Source organism: Protobothrops mucrosquamatus, unplaced genomic scaffold (assembly GCF_001527695.2).
Source record: "Protobothrops mucrosquamatus isolate PMUCROS unplaced genomic scaffold, P.Mucros_1.0 scaffold_257, whole genome shotgun sequence".
In the NCBI taxonomy this organism is placed as follows: Eukaryota; Metazoa; Chordata; class Lepidosauria; order Squamata; family Viperidae; genus Protobothrops; species Protobothrops mucrosquamatus.
Window position 1 is genome coordinate 686,128 of NW_015386333.1, and position 27,059 is coordinate 713,186.

Here is a 27,059-nt window from a genome sequence, read left to right on the forward strand (position 1 = left end):
GATAAATATTTTTGGCCCTTTGTAGGCCTTTTTTGGGGTGGATAGTTCAGTAAACTAAGTGTATGAAGAAAGCCTAAGGCATCTATTTTGCTGATTATCTCTATTTTAACCAGTTCAAAAAAATGCCCCAACACTGGAAGTTTTTAAGAAGAGACTGGACAGCCATTTGTCCGAAATGGTATAGGGTTTCCTGCCTGAGTAGGGGGTTGGACTAGATCAGGGCTTTTCAACCAGTGGTATGGGCACCACCTGTGGTACATTGGCACCTGGCAGGTGCTATGCGACCATCCTAGAAAAGTGGTAGCAGGGGAGGGGAATGAGCTGAACCGGTGGCAGCACTGCACAAGCCTGAGCGAGAGATGGCTGGAGCTGCAGGGCTGTCAGGGCTCAGCAGAAGCGCCAGGATCAGGGTCGCTTTCCAGCTGATTGGTGCTTCTTCAGGACTGTCAGGGCTCAGTGGGAGTGCCAGGATCAGCACCAGGCTCCAGCTGGAGCTCGGCGCTGATCCTGGTGCTTCTGCTGAGCCCTGAAGAAGCACCAATCAGCTGGAATGTTGCAACATCTCCAGGGTCTTATGATTTACATTCAGATTCTTGGCAACTGATTCATATTTATGATGGTCACAGTGTCCTAGGGTCATGTGAAGTGACCAAAACCTGCTGCAACTACCCAGCAGGCAGAGGGAATAAAAACCAAACACCCCACCCCACCCCATCCCCGCTGCCAATCCTCAACAGAAATGCTCACAACAATGAAAACCTCAGACAGGAGGAAGAGCGCCGCCGGGCGGGCAGGCAGGCAGGTGTCTTGCTTGGCTGTGCCTTGGGGGGCACTTTTTTCAGTGCCATTGTAACTTTGAACAGTCACTAAGTGAACTGTTGTAAGTCGAGGACTACCTGTACTTTATCACTTTTTTCCTTTTTTTGGGGGGGGGGTCATCAAGGCAACTGGTGGGACTCAGATATTGCCATATCCTAAAAGTGGTACAATGGGTGAAAAGGTTGAAAAGCCCTGGACTAGATGACCTCCAAGGTCCCTTCCAACTTCTTCTTCTTCTTCTTCTTCTTCTTCTTCTTCTTCTTCTTCTTCTTCTTCTTCTTCTTCTTCTTCTTCTTCTTCTTCTTCTTCTTCTTCTTCTTCTTCTTATTATTATTATTATTATTATTATTATTATTATTATTATTATTATTTACCTCTAAATTTCTGCTGTCTCTAGAGCTTGTAGAAAAGTGTATAGCAGAAAGTCATGAAGTCCTGCTTTGTCCATTTTTTAATAGAAATTCTTTAGGTTTGATAGTTGAAGATCTACAAGTTAGAAGGCTTTCAAAACTGAAATTTTAACTGTGAAGTGGAATTACATCTAGGAAATAAATATCAACCAACTTTCTTCTGCTGTAAATTATTTGTAATTTTATCCTATTTTTGCTGCTTTTATTAAAGCTGGAATTTTATTTTGTCACCTTAAAAAAATCAGTGCTTGCTTGTTCACAGATATACCTTTACTGGCATTTATACTTTTGAGGCTTCGATCAAGGTACTTGCTCGGGGATTCTGTATTGACAGCTTTACATTCCTGCGAGATCCTTGGAATTGGCTGGATTTCAGTGTCATCGTCATGGCGTATGTTGCATTCTGCAAGTGTATTATGAAAATCAGCTATGGGAAATTGAATGGAAAAAACAATTCCTTGTTATACTGTATGGAGATAGCAATCCATGAAACCATAACTCTTAACTCCATCCCCAAAGTGTATTTTTTCAAGGAAGTATATCCTATTTCTCTGAGTTCAAGCAGAATTGACTAAGATAGCTTTATTTAGCTTAGTTCATGCCATTTTTTTTAATAGTCCCTGATTTTATAGTATTTTGCTTTTATAACTTTGAAACTTGTTTGTTCCCTTAGAGTTTTTAATTACAAATGAAATTTTTGAGAACTTATTAATTTTCAAGTTGAATCTGAAGAATAGGTCAGTGGTGGCGAATCTATGGCACGGGTGCCAGAGACGGCACTCAGAGCCCTCTCTGGGCACACGTGCCATTGCCCCAGCCTTGCCTCCCCCTGCGACCCCCTCCTCTCCAGCAGCCCCCCTGAAGGAGAGTCGCCCTTGAGCGTGGCCCACACGGAGTGGTGCAGCCAAGGACATGGCAGCCAGGCAGCGTAGATAAGACTCTGCTCTCACATCCCATCCTGCAGTTGATGCTGCAAGGCGCGGGCAGAGGGTGTGGCTGCCATAGCACTGCTGGGCTGCCTGGGCGATCTGCAGCAGGCCCTGGAGGCGGTGAGTGGTCCTGTGGGCAGGCGGGGCAGAGGATGGGGGGGCAGAGCAGGGGTGGGGCAGGGGGTGGAGCGGGGGCGGGGCCAGTTTTTGGGCACTCGGTCTCTAAAAGGTTCACCATCACTGGAATAGGTGAATTCTGAAATTCTTTGTTCCAACCAGCGACCAAACCTAAAATAAATGACTCAAGAGTGTATGAAATTAAACGCACATTTTCCAACAGGCAATTATAAAATGAACACGGTAGATATAAAGTCCAAATGTAATTTAAATTTGAATATGTCAATCCAGTATATATATCTATATCTACAAAAATATATGAAATATTTCAAAAACTTTCATATAATGAAAAATTCAGATAGGTTGGATTTTGCTTAATTAAGACAATTATGTAATGTAATATTATCAAAATATGCATTTATAAGTAAACAGTAAATAAATGTTTAAAGAGATATTCACATGTTTAGTTACACTTAGCCTGTAATTGTAGTAAGCAAGAAGGCATCCTTGAATTGTTTTACATTTGTTGAATAGTTATACTTAATGCAGGTCTATATGATTTCTTCAAAATAAATGATTAATGTAAAGTATTGCCCTGACTTTTTAAAATTTTATACATTCTGACATACACCCAACTGAATCTAATAGAAGCAGACTTATTTGCCTCATTAAAGTCTGCCTGTCTTATTTTAATAACAGGAATTACAAATAATATTTTCTAAGTAAAAGTTGTCTTTTTGCCTTTCTATCTCCAGTTCCATCTCTCTAGCTTGTTGATATTCCCTCTGTAAATTGTCTTTATATTAAAATCTTTCTGCCCTTTTTTTCCTAGTTATGTCACAGAGTTCGTAGACTTGGGCAATGTCTCTGCTCTACGGACATTCCGTGTTCTTCGAGCGCTTAAAACTATCACAGTCATTCCAGGTACATAACGGAGATGACAAGGCTAAAGATGATTTAGGAATTTTACTTTTTCATACAGATCAGTTAGACTAGTAGGAGAGTGAACCAGGGAGTCTGTAATTAATATTATAGTAAAAAGAAGAATTTTGGTTGCCTCTAAAAAAAATAATAATATAATTATGGTACTGAAGGCAAAGTGAATTTATTCTGTATAGTCATCATCTGGAATTATGCAAATTAAATTAATTTAAAGCACATCAAAAATTACTTGACATAGCTCAGGGATAGGCAGCCTCGGCTCTTTTATGACTCATGGACTTCAACTCCCAGAATTCCTGAGTCAGCTATGCTGACTCAGGAATTCTGGGAGTTGAAGTCCATGAGTCATAAAAGAGCAGAGGTTGCTTACCCCTGAATAGCTTATGTAACTATCCTTTCTATTCTTTTCAAAATGTCTCTTCTTGAAATATTTTTGCTAACAAATATAATTCATAAAATAATATTTTTTTTAAAAAAATGAAATTGGTAGAAAATCTATTTTATTGCTTAAACAAATGGAAATTTCTGTTCTCTCTCTTCTCTGACTCCGCCCCCCAAAAGGTCTAAAAACAATTGTGGGAGCTTTGATCCAGTCTGTGAAGAAGCTCTCTGATGTGATGATCCTTACTGTGTTCTGTTTGGCGGTCTTTGCCCTCATTGGCCTGCAACTGTTCATGGGGAACTTGCGACACAAGTGTGTTCGATGGCCACCTTTTTCCAATGACACCCTGCAGGATGCCTTAGGGCCATCCTTCACTAATGACTCCCTTCAGGATGTCTTATGGAGGGATCCATTTGATAACAGCACTCTGAATGACAATTTTACTCTCACTGGGAATGATACCTTTGACTGGGATGAGTACATTAACAATAAAGGTAAGACTATTTCATTCAAGAAATCTACAATTTTAATGAATAAAAAAATTGAAATAAATTCAGTTATCAAAGATAAAAATGAAAAACCAAAATAGTGAGGAAATGAGAGCGGAGAGAAAAAACAAAAGCAAACTCTCTCTCTCTCTCTCTCTCTCTCTCTCTCTCTCTCTCTCTCTCTCTCTCTCTCTCTCTGTGTGTGTGTGTGTGTGTGTGTGTGTGTGTGAGAGAGAGAGAGAGAGAGAGAGAGAGAGAGAGAGAGAGAGAGAGAGAGAGAGAGGAAGCACATACAGACATATATATGAATACATATTTTAAGAAGGTTTATTTAACTGTTCTGAAAAGTAATCAGGAGAAACATAACTAAGTAATAAAGACCAAATCTGAATAATTCACTAATAATTTAGCTAATGCTAAAAATACATTAATATAATTTGTTCACCAGTTTTTTACAAGAGCAAATTTGGCAACTGACAACAAAAATTAAATTATTTCCCATGCTGAGCAAATTTGCAAATTTTGTGAAACACGGACAATATTTCAAAACAAATCATTAAGTATTAATCATTAAGTAATTGTTAAGTTATTCATTTATTTATAAATCAAATTTATAAGTGGGCCTAATCATAACAACCCTTTCTGACTTTTCCTCAATACAACATTTGGTCAAAATGACTATATGAACATTGTCATAACGATGGTAATGGTATGATCAATTTCAATTAATGCCGCCTGGGACAATCTTAATAAGTCACTTTTTGATGACTGTAAGAAAGGTTTATGAATTTGTTCAGCTCTGCCATCTCAAAAAATTCCAATATGCATTTAATCTCTATGTGAATTAGATTCATTTTCTAAAGAACATGGACTTAACAAAATCCTGGAATATCCCTAATTATTAAACACAAATTTAATTCCCTTGCAAATACAGTAAAACACCCCTATGTTATCAATGATCTGCTCTGCCTCTAATGCCAATTTTGGAATGGAAGAAGAGATGTACAGTTCTTTTCTTTAGTATTTCACTCCCACTCCCACCTCCATCCTTTCAATGTTAGCATTTAAGGTGGCAAATCAAACTTTGACCACTGTGTGAAAGATCAGGATCAGAATTTTCATGGAACTTCTTCTCACCAGTCCCTAAATCAAACAGAAATCAAGTGAAAGTTTTCTCTTAAGACTAATTGTTGTTTTTCCTTCTCCTTTGCTATTTTATGTACCCACAAATTCTCATATACACTTCCAATTTTCTAATATATAAGTCACTAAATTACTTTAGATTTTCATATTCAGTTTTGATTTTATTCAATTCTTTTGCACTCAATTTCTAATCTTTCTCCAATGGAAGTTAGATTGCCATGACAAAATCACTCTCCATTTTAAAAGAATCCTATAAAACAGGTAAAACAAACAAAAAAATTTTTTTTACTCAAAGTAGTGACTTTCATGATTATAGAAGAAAGGAAATATGATCGGTTCTTTATCACACAGATTCCCATTAAGTATCTTATTGTAGTTGCAGCTATATGAGATCCAAGAGAATTTTCATTTGAGTGAAATTTTATTTTACTTTTAGTTAAAGCAGCTATAGGGAGGGGATTAATTTGTGATAGTATAGTAGGTATATGTTTAATCTCAAGGCTAAAATAAATATATATTCTCATTTTTCAATGTCATGGCCATGGTTCAACTTGATTAATTCCTATTCATAGCATCTGCATAGATGTTTTACTTTCTGCTTACAAGTCTGGCTCATAATTCATAATTCATAATTTCTTTGGGTATTCCTCTGACAATTTTTAAATGAAGGTGAAATTGCTCCAAAGTCAATTTTCATTCCTGCTTTTTTAAATGCTTTTTTTTTTTGTGTGTGTGTTTGCTCATGAAGACAATTTCTATTTCCTCGATGGTGCACTTGATGCTTTGCTCTGTGGGAACAGCTCTGATGCTGGGTGAGTAAGGTCTCTCACAATGATTGAATCTTTTATAGAATGAGGAGAGGGCTTTATGTCTAAGAAAAGAATATGAGATCCAGTTTGTTGCAGGGAAAAGGTGATGGCCTAGCAACCAGGAGACTCTGAGTTCTAGGTCTCACTTAGGCATGAAAGCCAGATGAGTGACTTTGCACCAGTCATTCTCTCTCAGCCCAACTTTCCTCATAGGATTGTTGCTGTGAGAAAAAGAGAAGGCAGGAGCATTAGGAATGTTCACCACCCTGAGTTATATATTAAAAGGTAGAATAAAAACTAGTACTAATAATGGCTCCTAGCAACTCTCTAATTTCTGATCCTCTTGAATATATATATTTCTGGTTTCCCAAAGAATCCATAAAACTGACAAGAACATATTGTAAAAATAATTTCAAACAATTGAGTTTTGGAATTAATTGCTAGGAAAAGCTATATACAATATGATAATTGTCAGGTCATTGTACAATACTAGAAAGCAGAAATGTATAATAATGAGTCTAATCTATAACTAGAGACAAGAATGGTTATGGTAACTATCTAGATTATGTCTTAGATTTAGGAAGATAATGCTTCTCTTATAATATGATAATATTATATTGGATTTTTTTTGTATAATCCACCGTAGACAATGTCCGGAAGGATTTTTGTGCATGAAAGCTGGTCAAAACCCAAATTATGGCTATACAAGCTATGACACATTCAGCTGGGCATTCCTTTCACTCTTTCGCCTCATGACTCAGGACTATTGGGAGAATCTCTTCCAGTTGGTAAGTTTTTATAATATTACTGTTGCAGGAACTTCCTTTTATTTTTTTCCTTTTATTTGTTCCCCAGCATTTTTGCCAATGTTTATGAAAGCTTTTGATCATATGATGGGACTGCTTTTATTTTACCAGATGAAATAAACTCCAACTAGAGAAGACACTGAAGACATTGGTCCAGATATTCTGTCTTTTAAACTTTTCTAAACATGTATGGAATACATGCAGGTGTAAGGGTGGAAAGACTTCTTCTTCCCATGCTATTTTTCCAGTTAAAATTTCTCCCACATGGACTTGTATGTGGACCCCTCTTAATTTTCCTTAATAGGAGAAATAATGGGAACCAGATAAGGAAAACAGAGTACAGGGACTCAGCACCAGTTCAGATTCCTCTCCTTTGATTGTTTTACAAAAAGATGGAGAAGTGGGAGCTCCACTAAGAAGATATGAATGTAAGGATCTAATTGGGTCAATTCAAAGTCTGTTTCTGTATCTGCTTCTTTTCCATAATGACCACCAACCCTCACTTTATTTAGTTTGATCCTAAGTCTCAGAATTCGATTTCAAAATGCCAAGCAATATGTGAAGTATAACACAGAGGCTTTGAATATGTTCAAAGTACATTGCTTAGACTAATAAGCAACTTTTTTTACTGTGGGCACACTGGCTTAACAAGGTTAATATTATATGGAACAAAACTGTGACTGAATCTGGATGTTCTCTTTCGGATATCACGAAGCCTCTTCCCAGAAGGTAACAAGGAAAACAGGTTGTGAAGAGAATGTATAGTGTCCCAGACAATCCTGTGGACCCTGCTCAAGCATCGCTTATATGCCATGTCCTGGATAGAAGGAACTGCCAATAATCTTTCCTGCCATTCTCACCACTCTCTGCACCACCTTCCTGTCTGAAGCAGTAATGCTTCCAAACTAGGCAGTAATACAATATGATAGGATGCTCTCAATCGTCCCTCTGTAGAAAGTGGTAAGGACAGGGGAAGGAAGATGTACTTTTCTTTTTCTTTTTTTATAGAGTTTTATTGAATTTTATAAAGTTAGGGAAGGGGTGGGATCAGTATGGGAATTGGGGTTCAAGGTAGGAGTCAGGGTTGGATTGGAACAGGGATAGGAACAACAATAGGGTTACCCCCCATTAACATTTTCAAGCTTTAGCAAATAGACTATTGTCCGGGTACATATGTTCAATAGCAGTAATTAATATACTAGTGAATAGCTATAGTAAATATGAGAAACAATAACCATAAACAGTATCAGTTAATCAATACATATCCTTGATCTTATTAAAATATATTCGTTATTAAATATCATAATCATTTCTCACTAGTTCGTTTTGCTAACCATTGGTAAAAGTTATCCCATGTTTTAAAGTAAATGGAGTCTTCTTTCTCTTTAATCTCTAGGGCTAATCTGTCAATTTCTGCACATTCTAAAATTTTCTTAATTATGATCTCTTTAGATGGTAGAGTTTCATTTTTCCAATATTGGGCAAATACTATTCTCGGTGCTGTCAATATATGCAATATTAAATACTCATTCTCCTTCTCATCCTTGGCTCCTAGTATTCCTAACATAAACAATTCTGGTTTAAATTCTATCTGTATTTTAGTCATCTTTTCCAACCATGTATGAATCTTAAGCCAAAACTTTTTCACACCAGGGCATACCCATGAGATATGATAGTAGGTACCTGACTTTTGTTTGCATTTCCAACAGTTGTTCGAAATGTTTTTAAACATTTTCGCTAATCTTACTGGTGTCATGTGCTATCTATAAAACATTTTATACAAATTTTCTTTATATGAAGCTGTTTTAGTCAGTTTAATGTTTCTATCCCATAACTTTTGCCAATCTTCTAAGTCTATAAAATATCCAAAGTTTTTTGCCCATACCATATTATCATCGTTTCTTTTACTTGTTCTTCTTCCATCTTCAAATTTAGAAGAAATCTGTAAAGTTTCTTAATCAAGTTTTCGTCTGTTTTTAAGAGTATCTGATCAAATTCTATCTGTTCTTTATAAAATCCCATTGTCTTTACATCTTTTTCATATCTTGTTTGAATTTAAAAATAAGGCCACATGCTAAGTCAATACCTTATTGTTGTAAGTCTTGCCTATCTTTCAGTTTTCCGTCTTTGTCCAAAATATCTTTGTAAGTGACGACTTTGTCGTAGTTAATTAAATTTGGGTAAGCAAAAGCTTCCATTGTTGAAAGCCACTCAGGTAGTTTAATATATTTTTTTTGTTTTATTCTTTCCCATTCTAAAAACAGTGTATTCCTTATAGCCTGGTTTTGGAAATATCTGTATGTTTTATTTTCCCCGTACCATAGAAAGGCATGCCAACCCATTTGTAGGTCATGCCCCTCTAGGTACAGTAACCTTTTATTTCTCAGCGTTATCCATTCTTTAAACCATGGTAAAATAGCTGCTTGATAATATAGTCTCCAGTCGGGGAGGCCAAATCCTCCACTGTCTTTAGCTTCTTGTAACATTTTCACTTTAATTCATGCTTTCTTCCCTTGCCAAATAAATCTCAATATTGTTGCATTTAGGTCATCAAAAAAGACCTTTCCCAATTTTACAGGAATTGTTTGGAATAAGAAGAGTAATTTCGGCAGGACACTCATTTTCACTTTGGCTATTCTTCCTAGCAATGACAGTTGGAGATTTTTCCACTTTTCCAAGTCTAGTTATATTTGTTTCAACAGTCTTTCATAGTTGTCTTCTTTTAATGTTGTACATCTTGCTGTTAAGTAAATTCCTAAATATTTAACTTTTTTGACTATTTGCAGATTTGTCTTTTTTGTGAATTGGGTTTTCTGTTTGTCTGTTAGATTTTTTGTTAATACCTTAGTCTTTTCTCTATTTATTTTCAAACCAGCCACTTCTCCAAACTTTTCTATTTTCGCCAACAATTTAGTGGCTGTTTCTAGTGGCTCCTTCAGAATGAAGACCAAATCATCTGCAAAAGCTTGTAATTTATATTTTTGTTCTTTTATCTCCAGTCCTTTAATTTCCATGTCCTACCTAATATTTCTAGCCAATACTTCCAATGTTAGATAGATAGATAGATAGATAATTTAATTTGTATACCGCCCTTCTCCCATAGGACTCAGGGCGGTTCACAGCATATTAAAAACAAATAATATACACACAATACAAAAAATGCAAAATACAAAAATACAGAAATACAAAAAATAAACCCCGATAAAAGCCGAATTAAAACCAAATATTACCAGCTGTGTTTCCAATNGACGGCACCCTGAGGAGGCCCGCTCTGTGGGAGCGTACCGGTCTATGGGAGGGAATCTGTGGCAGAAGGCGGTCTCGGAGGTAGCCAGGTCCGATGCCATGGATCGCTTTAAAGGTGGTAACTAACACCTTAAAGCGCACCCGGAAGACCACTGGTAACCAGTGCAGCTCGCGCAGCAGCGGTGTCACATGGGAGCGATAAATAGCAGTGGGGATAATGGACATCCCTGTCTTGTATCTTTTTTGATGTCAAAGCTTTCTGTATAATCTCTATTTAACATTATTCTGGCTGTTTATTTATGGTAAATTGCTTGGATTGCATTTATAAAGTTTTTCCCATGCAACGCAGAAAATGCAGGTGCTGCCATGCCGGCTTCATCAGTGTCTCACTGTTGAGCAACCAAGCCAGCTTACTCATTAGCTGCACATCCAGAAATTTGATGCTGCTAACCAGCTCCACAGGTGAATCATTAATATATAGAGGAGGTGGCTGTGCCTGCCTTGTCTGAAATTGACAATGATCTCTTTAGTTTTTCCAATATTTAAATCTAGGCTGTTTTTCTTACACCAGTTCACCAAACTCTCTACCTCCTTGTGGTAAGCACCCTCATTGTCATCTTTTTTTTATTTTATTTTTAAACAAATTTTATTGGTTTTTTAATTTCTTAAAACATAGTATTCAGGACACACGGTGGTGCTGGGGTAATCAAACATCCTAGAACAAAACATATATACATAGTACAATCAATACATCAAATATTCCCTCTCTTTTTCCCTTAAATAGCATAGTATATTTAAAATGTCCAATTCTAGCTTAAATTTATTAAACCTGAACCTGTTTTAAAGCTTTATAAATTTACCATACCGTAATTAAATTAACTTTAAATAAAGACATTTTATCCCTTCAAGTATGTTCTACTTTCTTAATTTTATCAAAATCTTATTTATTTCTTCTTCCACTAATCTCCCCTATTTAAAGTAAAATATTAATCTATCCTATACCTATCTAATCGATCAATTAATCAATCTCTTTAAGCTGACAAGATAATATCAGACCTTAAATCCTTTCAATCCATTAAACAAAATTCAAATCTCATCCAGTTAATTATCATAACTAATAACATCCATATCATCAAAGAACCACATCATCTTATTAAATTTCAATTAATTAATAATTCAATTCAAATCTAAAACATCTCTTCAATTTTCTTCATTCCATTACATAATAATTTTCATACAAATGAACCTAACATTCTAAAAAAATACATTCTTAATATTCTATTCTATATTCTAAAAATATCTCATTTTTAAACAAAAATATTGATCTATCCTAAACATATCTAAATGTATATATCTATCTATTCTATACATGTCTAATCCATCAATTAATCAATCTCTTTAAGCTGACGGAATAGTATCAGATCTTAAATCATTTCAATCCATTGAGCAGAATTCAAATTTCATCCAGTTAGTTATCATAGCTAAACATCCATATTATAAAACAAACAAGTCATCTTATTTAATTAACATTCAATTAATTATTAATTCAATCCAAGTCTAAAATATCTCTTTACTTCAAACTCATAATCTTAATCCTTACATCAGTCCATAATTCTAGGTTGCCTTTAATCCAATACATGAAATTTTAAATTTTATTTTTCAATCTTATTCTAGCTTTCCTCTTATGCCAGGCAGGTTTCCATAGCAAAGCTTCCCTTCCAGGTGATGAATATCTTTTTGTTGCTTGTAGTGTCATTTGATTCGATGAAAACCATCTTGGTTTCTGCATTGGCCCTCTGTTTCTCTTGTCCATAAAGCCTTGTTGCTTCAGAAGTTCAAAACTCAGTCTTTGCTTTTCCTGGTCTTCAAAGCCATAGGTAGACTGCTTATAGGGCAAGATAAAATTCTCTTTATTCTCAGTTAAGTCCTCTTCTTATATAATCTGTTTTGTAGAGTAGTCAGGTGTAACATGAGAGTCAGTTTTAAGGTTTAAAGTAGGAGTTCTGGCTCTTAATTTTGTAGCAAACTCTTTTATTGTAGTACATATTTCTTCTTTAGCCTCATAGATCTTTTCCAGTATAAGTTTACAGTTTAAATGTATTGAGGCTTCTCCATTTTAACAATAGTTGAAGAGAAATCCTTTTTTCTTTTTCTTTTCTTTTTTTCTTTTTTAGTAGAGGCTACAGTTGAGAAGTATCCACCCCCACAAATCCCACAGCTGGCTCAAATTATCTTTTCTCTTGAAAAATATGTTTGAAGGCCAAAACCATCTCATCTCCAAATAGTCAAAATTCCAATATTAACTTTTGACCAGTAGATGTCCTCAGTGAGCTAAAAAGACTTTTTCAAATGCCATTTTTTTCCTTTTTTCTATTTTTTAAAGAAAGAATGGAAAAAGAAATACTCTACCAATACCGCTCCCCCCCCCCAAAAAAACATTTTTTTCTGTACCTCAATGTGAATAGAGATAAAATATAGTCTTTAAAAAGGTTTTAATCTGTCCTTTTGTAAAACGCCTTTGTTCCCACACATACAAAAGCCGCTTTTTCCAGACGGGGAAATAATTCCAAGAAAGCTTTTGCAGGGAAAGACAACACAGGGTGAAGAGAGGAACAAAAAGGGTCTCACCCAGATCATCTGCGGTGGGTCTATTGTGCTTAGGTGTCAGTGTGACTTTCAGCTGGTGCAGCAAGGTGATCTGCCATCTTGCAGGCTGATCTTTGCTCCGTCAACCCTAAGGAGATAGCTGGAGACACGGGGGAAGCTGCCGCCCTCCTCTATCTACCAGCAAGCCTCCTCCTCGGTGGTCGCCCCTCCAGGGTGACTTTTGACCCCCTAGGGGGTCTACCGGCAAAGGAAACTCCGGTCAGTGCAGAGAGCAGTCTCCAAGCACGTCCGGCATTGCTGCGTCCCGGAACCGGAAGTCTGCACCCTCATTGTCATCTTGAATAAGGCCCACTACTGTTGTATCATCCACACACTTCACAATATGGTTAGTGGCAAACCTTACACAACAGTCATAGGTCAACAGGGTGAACAGCAGCGGACTTAGGATGCAACCCTGAGGAGAACCTGTGCTCAAGAAAATGATGTTAGAAATATTAGTCCCAACTCACACATACTGGGGCCTATCAATAAGAAAATCAAGAATCCAGTTTCACAAAGGAGTATTAAAGCCTAAAAGGCCCAGTTTGTCTACTAGATGCTGAGGAACAATTGTATTAAATGCCAAACTGAAGTCGACAAACAGCATTCGCACATGAGTATTTCTTTCCTCTAAGTGCTCCAAGCTCAGGTGGAGAACAGAAGAAATAGCATCCTCTGTAGAACGATTTGGAAGGAAAGCAACTGAAGTGAGTCAAATGCTGGTGGAAGGCTAGATACTATAATGTCCTTTATCAGCCTCTCAAAGCATTTCATAATGATGGATGCAAATACAAACGGATGGTAATCATTGAGACTAATCATTGAGACCCATCTCAATGACTATCTAGAAAGGTTATATATGAGAATGGAATTCTGGACTACCAGGTATCAAGAAGGATGAATTTTTTTCTTCTTTTTCTCTAGACCTTGCGAGCAGCTGGGAAAACATACATGATTTTTTTTGTGGTGATCATATTCTTGGGCTCTTTCTATCTCATCAATTTAATCCTGGCTGTGGTGGCAATGGCCTATGCAGAGCAGAATGAAGCCACCTTACAGGAAGAAAAAGAAAAAGAAGCAGAGTTCCAGAAGATGGTGGAACAGCTGAAAAAGCATCAGGAGGAGCAACAAAGACTGGTCAGAACCTTTTTTATTTATGTCGGTTTGATTTATCCAGTTTCAGAAGGTTTAAGTATATACAATTCTCATTCCTCAAGGGATTCAAGGCAACTTTGATAGTTCAACTTCATTTTGGATGTCAGGGAGAGGACACCTCCACATAAACAGTTTGCAGCAGCTCTGGAATCAGCTTAGGACTCACACAATATTACCTACTTTGGGGATTTGGCAATAGTGCAGTGATGCAGTGCCAATTTATAAGAAATCATAGCAAAGCTTTTTTTTATTTTTGAATCACTGAGCCTCTGCAGTTGTAGTGGTAGAAGAGATGGTGATAAATTTCTTTTCCCACAGTTTTCAGCAACTACTTCATTTTGAAAATCTCCTTCAACACAGGAGATTTGTGGCAATTGCAGGAATGCGGTTAACTTGCCTGGTTATATAGATAGCAGTTCCAGAGGAGGTGGACTTAACTCAGTCTGCTTACCTCCAAAATCTAACATGTTACTTACTTTTTAAAGAAAACCTCAGCAGCAAATTGGAGCCCCTTTTAGCCCCTAGCTCTACCTGCAAATAATCCCATCCCTGAAAATAGCAACTTCAGGAATTTATTTCTATCAGAATCCTATCAGAGACTAGTTTGAAAAACTTCTCTTTAGCCTCATGTTGATCCCTGAGAAGGTTCATCCCACTAAAACTGGCAGGTCAACCTACTGTGTATAAATAGGCAGCGAATCCCACACTCACTTGTGCTAATGATAGTTGGGTAATAAAATATCTGCAGGCAAAGAACCAAGCTCAGACAGTACCAAGAATTCCACAGGGTTTACTAGTATTTCTAACCAAATTCTAATCTGACCAATGATTAGTTGAATACTGCATTTTTAAAAGTGATTTAATCACTTCTATTAGCTTGAAAAAAATTCTCTCTCTCTCTCTCTGTGTAATTTTATTGAACTATTATTTGGTATAAAATGAATAGATTAATTTTAAAAAAAGAAGGGTCAGTGCTGCTGGAATTCTTAATTTTCTTTTTACGTTATTATTTGGCTTGCTGATTATTTCAAGTCATTATGGTTCTTTTTATGTTATTATTTGGCTTGCTGATTATTTCAAGTCATTATGGTTGGTTGCACAGTCAATCAGATATTTATCTCGCATTTTTATCCACATATCAAGTCCTTCCAAGGACTGGAATAGGCAGATGTTGCTGTTTGATGGTGTTATAGGTATTGTCACAGGATGTAACTGTTCCAAGTAAAGCTGCCTTTAGCAATTGTCAATGCCAGTAGTGTTCAAGGGCTGCTCCAGATGTTTTGGGATTGTATCCAAGGTGCCTATCACTATTGGTACTATTCTTGCTTTATTTTTTGCCATAGTCGTTCTACTTCTATTTGCAAGTCTTTGTGTTTTTGTTATTTTCTCCAGTTCTTTGAAGAGCCCTAATGGCACAATAGTTAGAATGCTGTATTGCAGGCTAACTCTGCCCATAGTTTGGTGTTTGATCATGACAGGCTTGAGGTTGACTCAGGCTTCCATCCTTCCCAGGTTGGTAAAATAAGGATCCAAATTGTTGGGGGCAACATGCTGATGTTGTACACTGCTCCGATAGTGCTGTAAAGCACTGTGGAGCGGTATATAAGTCTAAGTGCTATTTCTATTGCTTTCTATACTATTCTGCTGTCTCCAGGTACTGCCATGTCCATTTCAGACTTTTTTTGTCTTTCTTATAGTTGTTAAGTCTTGGATGTTACACAGTAGGTGCTTGTCTGTCTGAATTCTACAGTCCCAGAGCACTTCATTTTCTAAGACTTTGACTATTTTGTGGTCCCACCAGTTCTTGCTTGCAAGAAAATAGCATTTCTTGCAGATATCCCAATGCACCATTGTTGCTACTTTGTTGTGCCATTTTTGGGGTATTATTATTTTAGTACAAAATCTGTGAGAAATTGATATTTGTATCACACACACACATCCTTAAAATTGCAAACTCCCTCCTCCAGCCATTGCTACCTTAGAGTTTTAAACATCAACTGTGAGCCAGCAATTTGCTTGCTATTTCATTCCTGAGCAGTGACATAGCCTCTCAGACTCCTTGCCAGATTTACTGACAGGATTGCCAACAGGACTGGCTTCTTGGAGCTGCTTAAATAGAACACATGTAGGTAATATTTTTTATCCCTTCAACAAATTTCTTGGATAAATATTCAACATAACATTCTAAAGAACATAGAATGGAGTGCTGGTAATCCTCATTTAGCGACTGCCTTGCACATCAACTGTTCACAATTACAATTACTGATGACCAGTCCTTGCATTTACAACTTTCACAAAAACCATAAAGCAAAGGAAAACTGAAGATAAGCTCAGTCATGATTTTACTTGCAGCTGCTTTGCTTAACAATAATCATAGACTATCAGCCATTCTCTGATATCTATGACAACAAAGCACTGCAATCTCAGCTCAATCTATCAACAATATAACTCATGCCAAACTATCAACAACATCAGACATTACTGCTTATCTTCAGGCAGTGTTCACTTTCTGTTGACAGGCCCCTGCAGCCTGCCCAAGGCATCTCCATGTTGCACCAGGCCTTTGTTCTTGAAACAGGTTTGGAGAATATTCTTCTATAGCTTTCACAATCTCCAAAACCTCATGAAAGTACACCCCATTTTTGCATGATTTCCAGAGACTCTGGAGACTATGCAAGAGCACAGCTTTCTCATTAATTTCCAGAGAGTCCAGAGGACACAGAAAGCACACCCCATTTTTGCATGGCCTCTGAAAAGAACAAAGTATCCTTTTGAGAATAGTTGTTGCTGGGTTTTGGTGACTGCTGGCATGTCAGCTTTGATAATGTGTGTCATAGGTTTACCATCACTACCTTAGAGTATAGAAGGGGCATTGTCTTATCTGAACGCCTTTTCTCAGCACGGAGATGGAGAATCCACCAATGGGTTTGCTCTGTCTTCCTGCTCTTGAGACCAAGTCAGCCAAACTTGTCATGCCCCCTGCTGCTAGGAGAACCCAGTCTTGATGAGGGCAAAAGCGGCTGACGACAGTCCGAGGTGTTGGGTCTCAGATCCCTAACCCTGGCCAAACTGACCCTAAGGGTGGGAGTGGATTCTCCATCTCCGTGCTGAAAAAAGGCATTCAGGTAAGACAACGCCCCTTCTCCAGGACAGGAGATGGAGAATCCAAAGCCTCACTGTCCCAATGGGAGGGAAACAGATAAGGCCGGGCCCGCATCCCCAGACACCACTTGTTGAAGGACCCTCCGACCAAAGGAGGCATCTGTGGAAGCAAAGCAGTCAATCTTGTAATGACAAACAAACGGGGAGCGCAAAGACCATGTCGCAGCCCTGCAAATCTCCTCGATGGACGCCTGAGTGGCCCATGCTGCAGATGTTGCAGCGCTGCGAGTGGAATGAGCTGTGATACGACTTGGAGTCAGCAGGGAAAACAACTGTTACGCCTCCGCAATACAAGCCCTGATCCACCTGCCTATAGTGGAGGCAGAGACCTTCTGTCCCAGAGAGGTAGGGTGGAAGGAAATGAAGAGGGCCTCGGACTTGCGAAAGGATGCCGTTTGCTTGATGTATTGACGTAGTGCCCTATGTATGTCCAGAGTGTGCCACTGCCGCTCCAAGTCATGGGAAGGATTAGGACAAAAATCCGGCAAAACAATCTCCTGGGCCCTATGAAAAAGGGAGTTGACCTTGGGCACGAAAGTGGGGTCCAATCGAAGGACTACCCGGTCCCGGTGGAAGATACAGAGGTTGTCCCTGACTGACAGTGCCGCGAGCTCAGAAATGTGCCTGGCTGACGTGATAGCGATCAGGAAGGCGACCTTGTGGGACAAGGACCGTAGAGCACAAGTTGTGATAGGCTCAAACGGCAGTCTGGCGAGAGCCCGTAGGACCCGAGGTAATTCGTGGTACCTATGTACCACGAGTGGTTTCGTGTTGGTGGCGCCCTTGAGAAAAGCGTGTATCCTAGGAAGCTGGGCCAAAGGGACTGAATCGGCACAGGTAAGCAAGGTGTTATGGTTCCGGCTAATGAAACACTTCAAAGAACTTCCAGGCATTGATTTTCCTAAAAGTATTGTTACAAAATGTCGGCACAGGCATAACGAAGGTATGCTAAGATCTAAATTCTCTTCCTCTGAGCAGTTAAATTATCAGCATGTTCCCTCCCTAAATTAGCTGTCATATATCACGTTATCCAATTAGTGTGAAGGTCAAAGGTTTACTTCCTCTCTCTTTCCCGGGCTTTTCCCTCCACCCTCTTCTGCTCTGCATTAACTCTAAAAATACCAGACAGTTCTGCATATTGTCAAAGCAAGAATATACAGTATTTGCAGCGTTGACACAAGGTTGATAGTGCCGCAACCTGCCTTCGGATGGTATTAGGGGCCAAGCCCTTATCAAGTCCATCGAGGAGGTATTCTAAGATCTGAGGAATTATCAATTCCAAAGTTCCAGTTGCCACCTTCCGCACCAATGGCAAAAATTCCTCCATGTGGAGTCATAGGTGCGATTGGTCGCTGGCCTTCGAGAGGCCTGGATCATGGAAATCGCTCTTGCCGAGAACGATTCCTGGGTCATGATCTGGCGTTCAAGTGCCAGGCAGCTAACTCTAGCCACTGGGGTTCCGGGTGTCGTAGAACCCCCTGGTGGAGAGACACGCAATCTGGCGGGATTTTCCATGGGGGAGAGAGGGAGAGGATCACCAGATCGGCAAACCAGGGTCTCCAAGGCCAGTACGGGGCCACGAAGATTACCTCCGCTCGTTCCTGCGGCATTTTGCGAATGACCGCCGGAATCAATGGGAGAGGGGGAAATGCGTAGAGCAGACCCTTCGGCCATGGGACTCGAAGGGCATCCACCCCCTCCGCCCCCGGGGATGGAAACCGGGAAAAGAATCTTGAGAGTTGGGTGTTCGCCGGCAAAGTGAACAAATCGAGGACTGGTTGGCCGAACCTTTGTGACATCTCTACGAAGAGACCCGGATGCAAACACCATTCGGAGTGATCCACGGTCGACCTGCTCAGGAAGTCCGCTCGCCGGTTCGCCTCCCCCGAAATGTGCTCAGCCCTGAGGGAGGAAAGGTTGGACTCTGCCCAGGAGCCTTACTTTCAGGGAAACACAGTAGTAACTTGGCTGTCCTGTTGGCTGGGGACAAATGGAAATTGCTGGCCAACATAACTGAAGGGCACCAAATAGTAGAAGATTCTAAAAAAGTATCATAAGTAAGATAAAACTATTGTCTCCAAAACTGGGCCTTACCTTGGTATTGAAACCAATTGACCACCAAACAAGGTGTAAAACAAAAAGATATAAGGGCCCTCAAGGCCTTGATCACAGTTTTACAGTAGTTTTTATAGTCAAAGGTGAATTACATACACCCCTTTGCCCTCCCCCAATAATACATGCATAACATATAACATTGATTGGTTACCTGGATTGCAGCCCCCTAAAGCTTTCTCACTTGCTATGCAAAATAGCTAAATGTCACGCCACCTGTTGCCCACCTCAGGTCATGGGTATCTTGCAAAGTTTCAAGTTTCCTGTTCCAGCTATGTGGTTTTGGGTTTTCTTGTAAGTGAGCTATTCATGTACCCAACATCCTGGCTAAGTGGTTTCTAAGTGATTCTGTCTCACTTCATTGCCCCTGCAGCCCCCCTCCCACCGCAGCCCCCCTTGCAATGCTATCAAGTATGTCAACTGTTAGCAAGCTTGTACTGCAAATCCCCTAGTAAGCAGAAAGAAAAAGTTGTTTAATTGTTTAAGAGTAAATGTTTCTCTCAGAATTCATCTTCCTCACTCTCATGTTCATCACACCCGTACCTGGGTCCTATCTCCACATATGATCCTTCTTCTGATCCCCAGGGCCCCATCTGTATGTATATTCTTTCATATGATCCTTCAAATACATACCATATAAGTTCAAAATTCAAGAGAAAAGTTAGCAAATCACCATTTCAGTAATATCAACAGCCTTTTCCTGATTTTCTTATGCTAAATCTTTTATATTTTTGTAGCTTCAAGCACAAGCAGCAAATAACAGCTCTGCAGAAAGTATTATAGTGGAAAAAAAGAAAAAAGGAGAATCAGATGAAAAGGCTCAGAGTGATCAAGAGGAACCAAATGATTGCAATGGTCGGGTCATCCCACGTTTGGTGTTGGAGAGAACAGCTACAATAGATGAGGTATGTTCTTCATCAACCAGGAACCAAAGATAAAAACATAAACTACACTGCTTGCTGCCCGTTCAATAGTTATAGAAATTCTCATTAGAACTGTATTGATACAAGCTGATGTGTGGATGCTTCTAGAAAAGATTAGCTATAGACTGTAAGTGGCCAACTTTATGGTTTTCACAAGAGGCCCAGGCAGCAAATGTTTATGACACTGCTGGACTAAAAATGAAGGCTGTATTCTGAATTACAGTTAGTCCGTATTGCTGATCCCAAAAAATAGACAACTCTCATAGTTACAGACTTCCACATGTGTTTGAAAGAACTAAAATCTTGGCCCATTGGACCTTCCCTCTCTCCTCCCTTCATATTTTTGCATGTCTGATGCTAGAGAACATTATATGAACAGATTAGTCCAACATATGAAGAGTGTTAGCCAATTGTCCAAATATGAGATGAGTCCATCAAACAGGACTGTAAGGTTACAATCCCTGTTTCATTTTCTGTATTTCTATCCCAGTGTAACTAAAAATCACCAAGAAACGCTGATTAACGAACATAGTTGTGAAAGCAGAAGGGTGTTGGTAGGAGAGAAAAGTTTGTAGTAAAGATAGCTTTTCTGTTGAGTCTGAGAGCAGTAAATATTACCCCATCCAAGTCCGGTTTCATATTTTCAGAAGTCAGCTGAATTGTTTTGGTGCTTGAGGCAGAAAGTGTCTTTGCATCTGGCACTGAAAATATAGCAATAATAAATTTAATAATCAATAATTAACTAACTGAATGTGTAGTCACTTGATATGGCTTAGTCCTAGCAAACCCTGACAGTGAAATTGTTACAGAATTCAAGGAGTATCAAGAATAATTTTTTACTGGTACAAAGTGAGTTCCTTGGTTATAGTTATTTTTCAACTTTAACCTCACTCTCACTCTTTCTTTAACTAGAGTCATATCATAGCAAACAGCTTGAATTCCTTCCTCATTACATCTCTAGTTCAAGTGCCACTTCAGATTCTAATGTACTGGACATAGAGGCTTTTTTATTGGCACTGTTTTTTTTAATCTTGGATCTCATTTTTTATTACAGTCAAGTCCAAGGGAAGAACATGAGAAATCTGATCAAAACCATTTGTGTGTAGATGGTGTTGAGGGGAAGGGCTTGGAGAAGCGAGTAGGGAGTGCAGTCAGTGTGGTCTCCAGTACTCTTGAAGGTAAATGCCTTGACTTTAGAAGAAACTAGATTACTTTTGAATTTAAAAAACAGCTATTTTTATAATATTTCCATATTTAGTGTGTTGAAGATTGCTCTGAAATATAGTATAAGAGTTGAAGAACATTATTTGATAAACACTATAATGTTTAGCAGAAATCATAGAAATTGAGGACCTGCTATTTTATCTAGTAAGCAGTGAAAAAGTAGCTTTAGAAACATTTAACATGCTGATGAAAGAGTGTTTTGAAAGAGAATAGCTCTCTGCCATAAGTCTTATGCCTTTTACAATAATCTTCTATAATAGAAGAATGTGTCTCTCTTGTATATTATACAATTTCCACACATGATAATACAGTATTAAAAAATAAAATGGTTGTAGTTCTATTGGTTGTTTTGTGCAATAATCCCACAACCCCAGCCCAGCATAATGAGGAGATTAAAAAATTACATTCCAGCAGAGTTGATAAGCAAATTCCAATAATTTCCACACCAAGATGAGTGGAGATTACAGTATAGAAGTTGTAATCTGATACTGTTTTAGGAGCCAGTTTGAGGAACAATGCATCAATCAATCACTCTCACTGATTAATTAGTTGGTTAAAGTTAGCACTTTTAGTAATTCATGATTTACCTCTAGCAGAAGTGATTTTGTTGTAGATATCCCTTTTGATTTTTGTTTTTAGAACTGGAAGAGGCACACCAGAAATGCCCACCATGGTGGTATAAGTTTGCTCACACTGTATTAATATGGAACTGTTGCCCACCTTGGGTGAAGCTGAAGCACATTGTTAAGCTCTTTGTCATGGATCCTTTTGTTGATTTGGGGATCACCATCTGCATTGTCCTCAATACTGTCTTCATGGCCATGGAACACTACCCAATGACCGAAGAGTTCAACAGTGTATTGAATGTGGGCAATCTGGTAGGAGAACTGCTCTTCATTCTTTGATTTGATAGTGTGACAACTCTGAGATGCTTGCAAGAGAGAAATGACCACTAATCCCACAATAATCTAATATTTGGCAAGATGGACACCTCTATTATATCAGATATCTCTGATATATATTTTTGATGCCTAAAACAATTGGTACACCTGTATCCTCCATGATGCTTGTTTGTCAGCCTTACTATTGATCATTTTCATATTGTTTGAGAATGAATAGCAAATTGCATTGACATCTTCTTAAAAATTGTTTTCTTTTGTCTTAATTTTGATCATAATTAATTGGTTGGCAGTGAGAGGGAGTAAGACGTTTCATTATATTAATTACATTTTATTAATCTACATGCAGCACTGTTTTCTCGGATCCCAGCTCTATCTTAAAGTTGCCAAGTTTGAGAAATACTGGTGTACAACCTTCCCCAGACAAAAACAAATGTACAGTATTTTGTGGAGATTTATCTAACAAAAATGATTCAGAATAACATTTGGGAAATCTGCATTTTAAAACAATGTTCACATATATGTCACCTGTGTGTGTGTGTGTACACACAGGTGACACAGGAGATGGATCAAATAGGGAGAGAATTATATGCTGGGAGTTAAGGGAAGGCAATGAAATCTCATGGGTAAAGGTATAGCAGGTATAGAAGGTATAGCAGGAACAGTGGGCAGGCTACTCTTGAGCAATGAAGTCTTAGTGTTTAGTACCAATTTGATGCTTCACCTGCCTGGACAATTTGCCAGGTCATTGGGCCTTAGGTGTGCAGCTGCTGCTACTTAATTCCTGGTTGCCTACCTGCCTCATTTGTGGATGAAAGATCTTAGTATATATTGTTGAGATCTGGCAGGACATAGGGGAAGTGCCTCTCTAGGAAATATGGCTATTCATATTCACAATCTGAGCCATGATCTAAGGACAGGGGTGCGGGAGTGGCTTTAATTATCCAAGTGACTCTCTGCAGATAACCAGATGCAAGTCCCTATATCAGCGATGGAGAACCTTTTAGAGTCCGAGTGCCCAAACTGCAATGCAAAACCCACTTATGCATTATCAGGTGCTGGGTGGATGTGGCCCATTGGCTAGGTGTGGCCCATTGGCTGGGTGTGGCTGCAGTGGTAATGGCAGACTGGGTGGGACTAAAAAGTTCAATCAATCAATTCCAACTTTGCAAGATCTTTTTTTTCTCGCAAGAAGTTGAAATTGATTGATTGAACCTTTTTTTTTTTTGCACACGGCGGTGGAGGCCTAAAGCAAAAAGGTTTTATAAAACCCAGCTGAAGGCCTAGGACTGGGCGACGGCATGCGTGCCCACAGAGAGGGCTCTGAGTGCCACCTCTGGCACCCGTGCCATAGGTTATCCACCACTGCCCTATATTCTGAAGTTGGATTCTAAGGATGAGATGGAATTGTTGTAACTTTGTCAACCTCCCTGCAGTATAACTAACTTCTTACCCTGAGGTAGATGCCTTAGTTAGGTTGTTGGTGGAGTTTGCCAGGCTTACAAACTTGGGGGACTTTAAGCTGTCTTCTTTGGGCATGGAAACAAAAGTGGCTCAGGAGTTCATGGCCGCCATGGCAGCCATAGCCCTGATCAAGGTCACTGAGGTCCTGGCATACATAGAAAGAGGAGGGGTCAAAACCAGGTTTGGAATTGGTGGACATGAATATTTTCTCTTATCATAGATGGATCACTTTGTATTAGTCTTGGAATTTTACTTGCCTATCCTCTGCTGTAATGGTATGTGGGAATGATCCTGGGAAACAAGGGAAAGAGATGCTGCCTAGAGAAAAATCAAATAAAAGTTGAGGGGCACCTACAGCTGAATAACAGGCAGAGAAAGAAACTTAGAAAGGAATCATCTAACTTATCAGATGGTAAAAAGAGATGGTGGGAGATCTGTATTTTCAGTTTGCAAGATTTTATTAATGTAGCCCTACAATAAAACAGAATTAAACTTCTTGTCGAATTTCCTGTTTGATCTATCTGGGAGGCTGTCATCTGATCTATCTGGGAGGCTGACATATTATGCTAGGCTATGTTTAATGGATCCTGTTGTCCTGAGCCTGCTGGAGTGGTGAGCAGGCTCAGAAATGTTGTAAATGGTCCCGGGCAAACCAAAAGCTGCCGGGGACCAGACTGGTCGGCGCCAGCCTTGTGCGCATGCGCAAGGCGCGAAAACGGCCAGTTCCTATTGGTTAACACTGTCTGGGTTTAGGGCCCTATAAAAGGCCTGCGTGCCTTTTGTTGCTTGCTTGGTTGTAGGAGAAGAGTAATAAAGAACTTGTTTGTTCACCATGTGTCTTTGTCAATTGCCAACGAACGGAATACACAACAGATCCAACCCAGGCACCTGATGGACCCAGATAGGATTTAGAGGGAGCTTGTGGTTTTACCTATAATTGATATCCTGGTCCATAATTTGGGCAGAGAGAAAACCTCTGCAGTGACCTCTGGTACCTCCCTCTCTGGAAAACTGTTTTCCGCTGAAAATATATGAACTGCTTACTCTTGTTAATTGTAGTGTACAGAAAGTGATTTAGGACTATATTTTTAATTTAATATTTTTCACTGGAATGCTTTCCTCTCTTCCCATTTTTAGCAGTCAAGTTTATATATTCCTTTTTTTCTGCAGGTATTCACAGGGATATTCACCGCTGAGATGGTGCTTAAACTGATTGCTCTAGATCCTTATGAATACTTCCAGCAAGGATGGAACATCTTTGACAGCATAATTGTTACTCTCAGCTTAGTTGAGCTTGGTCTTGCCAACGTTCAAGGTCTGTCTGTACTACGATCCTTTCGTCTGGTAAGTGACCTTATGGAAAGTTTTCTGCAGTTTCAATATTTGATACCACACCACTGAGAGCAAAAGCCCTTCTTGGCATGGGACCAGATCATCTAAAACAAGGCTTTTCAACCAGTGGTACGGGTACCACCTGTGGTACATTGGCACCTGGCAGGTGGTACGCGACCATCCTAGAAACGTGGTAGTGGGGGACGGGAATGAGCTGAACTGGTGGCAGCACCGCACAAGCCTGAGCGAGAGATGGCTGGAACTGCAGGGCTGTCAGGGCTCAGTGGAAGTGCCAAGATCAGCGCTTCTTTGGGGCTGTCAGGGCTCAGTGGAAGCTCCAAGATCAGCGCCAGGCTCCAGCTGGAGCTTGGCGCTGATCCTGGCGCTTCTGAGCCCAGAAGAAGTGCCGATCAACTGGATGTTGCAGCATCTCCAGGGTTTTGTGATTTACATTCAGATGCTTGGCAACTGATTCATATTTATAATGGTCACAGTGTCCCAGGGTCATGTGAAGTGACCAAAACCTACTGCAGCCACCCAGCAGACAGGAGGAATAAAAACCAAACACCCCACCCCCGCTGCCAATCCTCAACAGAAATGCTCACAACAATGAAAACCTCGGACAGGAGGAAGAGCGCCGCCGGGTGGGCAGGCAGGTGTCTTGCTCGGCTGTGGCTTGGGGGGCACTTTTTTCAGTGCCATTGTAACTTCGAACAGTCACTAAGCGAACTGTTGTAAGTCGAGGACTACCTGTACTTCATCACTTTTTTCCTTTTGGGGGGGGTCATCAAGTTTTTGACACCTTGCTAGGCGACTGGTGGTACTTGGATGTTGCCATATCCTAAAAGAGGTACAATGGGTGAAAAGGTTGAAAAGCCCTGATTTAAAAGACCACCTCTCCTGGTGGGTACCATAGGTCAAGGACTTTTATTTGATGGGTCCCAGGAGATGTGCCTTCTCTTCTCTGATACCCATTTTATGCAACATTCTTCCCTTCACGCCTTTTGGTATTCAGAAAAGTATTCAGGTGTTGGCCATGTTGTGAGGCTTGAGGCTCTCAGGTGACTAGGTACCTGCTCAGAGAGGTTCCATTATTAAGGCGGCCATTTTTATCCTCCCTCTCCTGTTGTTTGTATTGTACATTTTTGTTGTTTTTATTTATTGTTCCTATTGATTAGTGAGATAGGCAGCTATATAAATTTGATTGATGATAAAATAAAATAAAACTTTTTTCCCTCCCTTTAGTAGATTAGATAGGGTTATGATGTTTGCTGCAAATCGGGAAACAATATCTTCAGACCTGCTTAGCAGTGCAGAAAATTAAATTGTTAGTGTGAAAATTGGGAAATGATTGCCTGATGATAATCCCTTGGCTTGCATTATACTAATTGCATGACTGTTGTTACTGGCGCACTGCTGGAAATTGCAAACCATCTGCCATTACAGTAATAATGGCTTAACAACAGTTCTCCAAGCATGGTCTGGGAACCCTTGCCAAAGGGTTATAATAAATATATTAAAATTTCTCAGTTCTAAATTCTAATACAGTAAATACAGTATCAATAGATCCAATCCACACAAACCAAAATTCTTTGGATTCTTGGTTCTTTTTAAATATGTAAAGTGGGGGGGGGGGGGTTTAACCAAAATATTTGAGAACTACTGGCTTAACTACAATACAGATTTAGCCTTCTAAATTTCTTGAATACATTTTTTTCATAAGAAAACAATTTCCAGCCCTTGTGGAGCTAGCAGAGCGTATATGTGCATACATACACATGCATGTAAAAAAAATGAGCAACACAAATAAATATGCATCATGTTTTTTTAACTCTCCCTTCATAGCAATGCATCACTGCAATTTTTGCTGCCATTTTATCAAAAACAGCTTACAGCTTCTTCTCAGCTTTTTCAAGATATAGTGATTTGGGGAGGAATGCTTCCCCATGGAAAGCCACCTAGGAAGCCTATAAGGATTACATGCAACACATGTAGAAATGGCCCTTCTGTGTTGTATATGGAAACAAGAAAAAAAATAGCAAAAAGTTGTT

At 39.2% G+C, this 27,059-nt stretch overlaps 1 protein-coding gene across 1 annotated transcript in view; it reads left to right on the forward strand.

Moving 5' to 3' along the window:
• The window catches only part of LOC107302374 (sodium channel protein type 4 subunit alpha), a 121,809-nt gene that overhangs the window by 24,811 nt on the left and 69,939 nt on the right, over window positions 1-27,059 (forward strand). The window contains exons 5-14 of the mRNA XM_029287219.1: window positions 1,492-1,620; window positions 3,108-3,199; window positions 3,779-4,093; window positions 5,979-6,042; window positions 6,686-6,827; window positions 13,662-13,874; window positions 19,904-20,071; window positions 21,144-21,267; window positions 21,953-22,191; window positions 24,847-25,020. Of these exons, the coding sequence (XP_029143052.1) occupies window positions 1,492-1,620; window positions 3,108-3,199; window positions 3,779-4,093; window positions 5,979-6,042; window positions 6,686-6,827; window positions 13,662-13,874; window positions 19,904-20,071; window positions 21,144-21,267; window positions 21,953-22,191; window positions 24,847-25,020 (1,660 nt within the window). The remainder of the gene's footprint in view (window positions 1-1,491; window positions 1,621-3,107; window positions 3,200-3,778; window positions 4,094-5,978; window positions 6,043-6,685; window positions 6,828-13,661; window positions 13,875-19,903; window positions 20,072-21,143; window positions 21,268-21,952; window positions 22,192-24,846; window positions 25,021-27,059) is intronic.